We start from the raw sequence: 6290 nt of genomic DNA on the forward strand, positions 1-6290 counted from the left end.
CACACACACACACACACACTCTCGTGCACAGCCGATTACCCCCCAGTCTGTTTCCCCTGGTGATGACCCCTTCACACACACACACACACAGCCCCCTTTCATTCCGCACTGAAGGCTGGTTTAAGCCCTGTGTGGACGGCCCCTGCTTTATGGCCCCTCTCTGGAGCCCTTCAAAGTGTTTGACTTTAGCCTGCAGTCACTTCAGACTTAATTAACACATGCATTCTCCAGTCTGGACCAGCCAGGTTTTTTTTTAACAGTTAATCACAACAAATAATCAGGTGACAGGGAGCTGGAAGCAACTGAGTCAAATTGCTAGTTTCACTGCCTTTGCTACAATATATGTGTCTGTGTGTGTGTGTGCTGGACAGAGAGAAAGACATTTTTACTCCCGTGAAATGATTTAGTTTTATCCTGTATTGTTTTAACAATCAGGTCCAAATCGACTTGATGCTGGTCAAAATGAGTGATCGCACATTCCAGTTTCTGGAGTGGATTCTCTTGATGGGTAGCCAGCAGTCCTGATCCATTTTCCTGTTCTCTGACTGAGAGTAGAGACAGAGCTGCTCTGCAGCAGAGCAGCAGAGCAGCAGAGCAGCAGAGCAGCAGAGCAGCAGAGCAGCAGAGCAGCAGAGCAGCAGAGCAGTGATGGATGGATAAGAGAAGTGTGAATGTGGATTTGTGCAATGTTCTGCGTGCGTGTGTGTGTGCGTTGGTGTGGGAAAGTCTCTCGTGTGTGTGTGTTTGTAGTGGTTGAAAGTGTGTGTATCAGGAAAATCTCAGCTACACAGGAAGTTCATTGCCATGAGGTCACAGCAAGACGCCATCTTTCAGGGATTTACAGCACACTGCAGACAACTGGTTCCAACCGGATTTCTTTTGCAATTGTATTTGTTTTGTTTCCTCTGTCTTTTCTGACAGTCTGACAGTCTGTGTGGATTATGCCCCGCAATGTGGACAGTGTTGTTTCGACATTTCCTCTTTAAGTGAATCGAGTAGTTATGACAATTTCACATAAAGTCTTCCTCACAGTTATTTGATGATAACATACAGTAGCCTTCAACAGAAAATTACATGACAATACTATGTAACCCCCATGTGGACAGTAGGATGATGGACTGTGGAAACGAAAAGGTTTCTTTAACATACCCCCTGTTGGGATTGGGGTCATGCTCCAATAGGCGACAGTGTAGGGTGGTGGAGAGGGGGGTTGTTAGACACAATGACTGACTCCAAGGACTTTGTCCATCAAATATTGACAGGAGTGACATGACTAGCATACTGTGAGTGTAGCGAAAAATCAACCGGCTCCTGAAGCATTTCAACAGTTTGTGTGTGTGTGTTCAGACAGCACGACCCAGCCTGAAGAATGGAGGAGGGATACGAACTGGACCTGACTTACGTGACGGAGCGCATCATCGCCGTGTCCTTCCCCCGGGCTTGTTCTGAGGAGATCTACTTACACAACCTGAAGGATGTCACTCGGATGTTAAAGTCCAAACACTCCGATAACTACCTGGTCAGTATTAATCCTACATGATGCAAAATTGTCAACATAAATGTCATCCGTTATTCAATGTTAAAACGTACGTTTTTGATTCCTTCCTCTAGATTATCAACCTGTCCGAAAAGAGACATGATCTCTCAAAAATGAACCCCAAGGTATTTGATACTCAAGAATAACTGTGCCACTCCATAAAAACAAATGTAAGACTTCCTGTACGCGGCGCAGAGAAGGCTGTAGTCACACAGCAATTCATTGCCTTGACTGTGGCAAGTTGTGATGTTTTCTGAGGTCCTTCACAACCTTATCAGTGGATAGTCTGGAATTAGTTGAGCCACTGTCATATCTGGAGATGCTGAGGTTTACTGAGAAGACAGTATAGACATGGCTGTATATACACATCGCTACAAAGTGTGTGTGGGTTTATTTAAGTGTTGAGAGGGTAACATACATGTCAGTGCCCATTTCACTTTAGGAAAAAAGATGTCACACATATCACACTGTTTATCATAGAGTCTAAACGTGTGTGCTTGGGGGGGGGGGGGTGTTTGCAGACACTGGACACGGGCTGGCCTGACCTACATGCCCCTCCGCTGGACAAGATCTGCACCATTTGCAAGGCCATGGAGAGCTGGCTGAATGCTGACCCCCTACATGTGGTGGTCATCCACTGCAGGGTGAGACAGTGTTGGAAATATTTGAGCAAGTTGTCATACAGGCTGAAAAGAATACTGCTGTGCAAGTCATCTTTGCACCCAAATGTGCTCGATCAGAAGCGGAACACCCAAGGAATGTTCCTCTTTGTCTGAACTTCAAGCCTTGCTTAAATATGCTGGTTGTCTGATCTTTGCGGTGCATGTTTGAGGAGCAGGTGTCAAAAAGTGTTGCAGACAAAGCATGACACTTTTCACAAGCTTTAGACTGACTTACTGACATTCAAAGGTGATAGACTTCGCCTCCACATGGGGGAGACGAAAGTCTTGCCTGCATCCAGTAAGTTTGTTCAGAACATGTACAAAAGGACTACCTTTTACTGTGACGTTTCGGACAACTCTGAACCAAGTCAGACTTTGTTTCCTTGCTGGCAAGGAATAAAACGATTGAACTTTCCTTCAACCCGACAACTCTGTGCATTTCTTGATGAAGAGATTTACCTAACAGACAGCCACTCTCTCCTGTGATGCTGGATCACAGAGCACACATAGAAAATGCGTCTAGGAATGGTAGCATTAGCTAATATTGAGGTCATGCTCCATGTTTCTGTCCCAGTCAGATTGTTCTGGACTGGGCATCAATCCATGTTCATGGCTCACTGGCCTTCTTGTTCTCTTTGTGTTCCAGGGGGGAAAAGGCCGGATCGGTGTTGTCATCTCATCTTTTGTCCATTTCACTGATATCTCAGCCAGGTACGTTTTGGGCCAGTCGATGCATATCTGTGTTGTGGGATGTTGGTGGTGTCAGAGCTCGCCAGCATCGGTGCTGCAGACATAACACCAGAGGCTACTCTTCTGTCTCAACCACTGCTGTGTCACTTAGTCTTTTCATTCCAACGTCCCAATGAGTCAGAAAGTGAGTCAAAGGATAGCCATCACGTGTGGATTTCAAAAGACGAACCACACATTTGTCCGTCATGAATCATCTAGAACTGAATTACAGGAACTAGTATGCAAGGGCCCCGACTGCCGACAAACGGTCATGGTCACTTTTCTCTGTAGATACTGATCTTAACTGGATGTATTTATCCCAATCGGACATGAAAGACCCCAGATGTTTGGACACTGCTCCTCAGAGAGATTCCGAGCAGCTGCAACTCTCCTAATCTCCACAGCTAAGACCAGCGGCAAATATTTCGGACACATTCGGAGGGAAAGTGGCCGAGGCTAGGTGCTGTGCATTTGGACCTGGCCTTAATGAGCTTATGGAGATCCTGCACACAGACCCTGTGATGGGAGCACACATCAGCCAAGACAGGATAAACGGCCTTCCCCCCCCCTGCTGTTCCTCCCCTACTGTGGGAGACCAAACACACAGGAGCAGAGGGCAGGCCAGCCAGCCAGCCAGCCAGCCAGCCAGCCAGCCGGGGAGAAATGGAGGGAGAGGCCACAGGAGAAAGGGCACTGAGGGAAGCCAGATGGAGGACAGAGACGTGGAAAGCAAAAGTGAGGCGATCGGAAAGGGAGGAAGAGAGAGAGAAAGTGTGTGTGCGCGCACGTGAGCGCGAGAGATAAAGAGAGAGGGAGAGAGAGAGAGAGAGAGAGAGAGAGATGAAGACAGAGAGGGAGAGATCTCCTGTGTCTGTTGGTTTTGGTCCTGTTGGAATAGCAGTGGCATGAACACCCTCTGGTCTCTCTTTCTCCTCCTCTCCCCCTCTGTGTTTGGATAGGGATGGTATTGTCTTCCTCTCTGCTGGAATCCCTTGTCTCTCTAGTTACTTTCCCCCTCGTGCGCTCTGTGTGTGTGTGTGTGTGTGTGTGTGTGTGTGTCTGCGTGCTGTTGTATGGGTCAACTTCTATCCTTTCAATGCCCAGATGTGCATTTACATTTTACAAGTCTTTTAGCAGATGCCTGAATCCAGTTGTTGTGGCGTGTGTTTTGAGACCAAGCGTGTTTTCCCCCACAGTGCGGACCAGGCCCTGGATCGCTTCGCCATGAGGAAATACTACGACGACAAGGTGTCAGCGTTGATGACCCCCTCGCAAAAAAGGTCAGCCAATCAGCCAGGACGCAGCCAGCTTCCCTCTGTGTTCACACACCCACCGAAAAATGAGCCATTCCTTCCTCGACCCCATCCACGCTGTCTGTCCCCCCCACCTCACCCCAACCCAACCCCATTTTACCCCCCACTCGACCCCACCACCTCCACCCTGGCCCAGCCCCCAGACCCAGCTCCCAGGGCCCACCTGAACCAATACAGCAGCCATTGCGTGCCTCTGTGTTGTTTGTCAATTTCCATAGAGAAGGGAGCCAGTGATAGTCTTGCCATTGTTGCTAATAACAGCAGAATGGGATCCCATGGTGAAACCTTATCCTCCTGCGTCACACTGAATCACCGTGACTCACTCTGTTGCCCCCCTCCCCGCACGCACACCGACGCACACAAACACATTCAAAGAACACAGACCGGCTGACTTGCAACACGTGGACACCTAGTCAAGGCTGTTAGGCAAGGTGACCTCGTTTGAGAACCTGTGGAGCAATGCAACTCTATAAGGTGAAGGTAGAGCTCAACTGTGGATCTGTTCATTTATGTGAGGAAAGTTCTCCTCTGTTTTCTCTGTTCTCAGGTACGTATGGATCCTCAACAGTCTTCTGAGTGGATCCATGAAGATCAACGCCTCCCCCTTGTTCCTGCATTGTATCGTTCTTCATGGGATTCCCAACTTTGACGCTTCTGGAGGTACCTCAGACAGCCACGGATGTCTTCATTGTTTGAGTGGATCTGATCATGCACTGATGAATCACTGGTGGAGCTCTAAGGAGCTGAAAGAAGAAGAGCTTAGAAAAAGCTCACAAAAAATAGTAGCAATAAAGACCCCAAAGACCAATCTAGAATGCAATATATGGCTCAGCTTGCAGCATATAAAACACACACACACAAAAAAAACTTTTCACTGAAAAGAACTGCTTTATGGTCTTACAGTAAACCCAAAGGAACCCACACCCATGTTTCCACATAAACTATAGTTTTTTCACAAGTCTTACTGAGACAACAAAGACTATCCTCGGATGGAATCACAAGCTTTGGCTAGAACACAACAAATCCTAAAAGTACAGTAAAGAAGAGTACAGTATGTTTCACATAAGAGCCCCACAGATAGTACTAGGTGACCAGGTGAACATAAGAGGTTAGATTTTATAGCTTCCCAAAAAAATATAGCATTTGATACAACTATTCAAACGAGGGAATATATTTGATGATTGATATCTTTCTGTCCTTTTTCCAGTTTGTCGGCCATATTTAAAAGTTTACCAAGGGATGCAAGCGGTTTACTCCTCAGGGGTCTAGTAAGTAATTCTGAACAAGTTCAAAGCTAACAATAAGTATTTCTTTAGAAGTTTTTATGTCATTACTTTGGTTCTTCTCTCCCTTGTGCCTTTTGGCTGCTGTTGTATATATGGTTTGTCTATGAATATCTGTCATTAATAATTGTGTGTCTGTCCCTCTGATACACAGTCACATTGGTCCAGGACACAAAGACAGGATATGTATCAATCTGGAGCCTGCGCAGCTGCTGAAAGGAGACATCATGGTAGTATTCACAATCCTTGGATTCAGACAGCTTGATGAAATGTTCCAGCTGTGTGACTGAATATGTTGTCTGTCAGACTTTAGGACAATGAACCAGAGTATAAAAGCACAGTGAACAGAATGACGGAACATCCTCTTGTTTCCCCTTAGGTGAAATGCTACAACAAGAGCGAGGTCACCTCAGAACGTGAGGTCATCTTCAGACTCCAGTTCCACACGGGAGCCGTGCAGGGCTTCAACCTCATGTTTGAGAAGGAGGACATGGAGAACGCTAGCAAAGGTAGAGACATTCCTTAACTGGAACACCAGGAATACGACCGAACAGGCCTGTGTTTTGCATAGGCACGTTGCCATTAGCATTAGCGTCAATGCTGTATAATGCAGCATTCAAGGCTGTAGGACTTCCTTTAGGCTTGGTAACTACAGATGGCCTTATTGAAACACATGGCCTGTTTTCCATCAGGGGTAATACGTGGGGGTTAAGAGGGACTATCCTGGTCACAAGTGGCGTCATTCATCCATTTCATGGACGGTTAT

General features: G+C 46.8%; 1 protein-coding gene across 1 annotated transcript in view; it reads left to right on the forward strand.

The window, feature by feature from the left end:
- The window catches only part of tns3 (tensin 3), a 33057-nt gene that overhangs the window by 5049 nt on the left and 21718 nt on the right, over window positions 1-6290 (forward strand). Inside the window, exons 2-10 of the mRNA XM_084707450.1 lie at window positions 1348-1519; window positions 1612-1662; window positions 2059-2181; window positions 2846-2910; window positions 4125-4208; window positions 4789-4901; window positions 5449-5509; window positions 5679-5754; window positions 5904-6033. Coding sequence (XP_084563576.1) covers window positions 1370-1519; window positions 1612-1662; window positions 2059-2181; window positions 2846-2910; window positions 4125-4208; window positions 4789-4901; window positions 5449-5509; window positions 5679-5754; window positions 5904-6033 — 853 coding nt within the window. The 5' untranslated portion in view covers window positions 1348-1369. The remainder of the gene's footprint in view (window positions 1-1347; window positions 1520-1611; window positions 1663-2058; window positions 2182-2845; window positions 2911-4124; window positions 4209-4788; window positions 4902-5448; window positions 5510-5678; window positions 5755-5903; window positions 6034-6290) is intronic.

This window comes from Hypomesus nipponensis, chromosome 10 (assembly GCF_054491055.1).
Source record: "Hypomesus nipponensis isolate SF chromosome 10, ASM5449105v1, whole genome shotgun sequence".
Taxonomy (NCBI): domain Eukaryota; kingdom Metazoa; phylum Chordata; class Actinopteri; order Osmeriformes; family Osmeridae; genus Hypomesus; species Hypomesus nipponensis.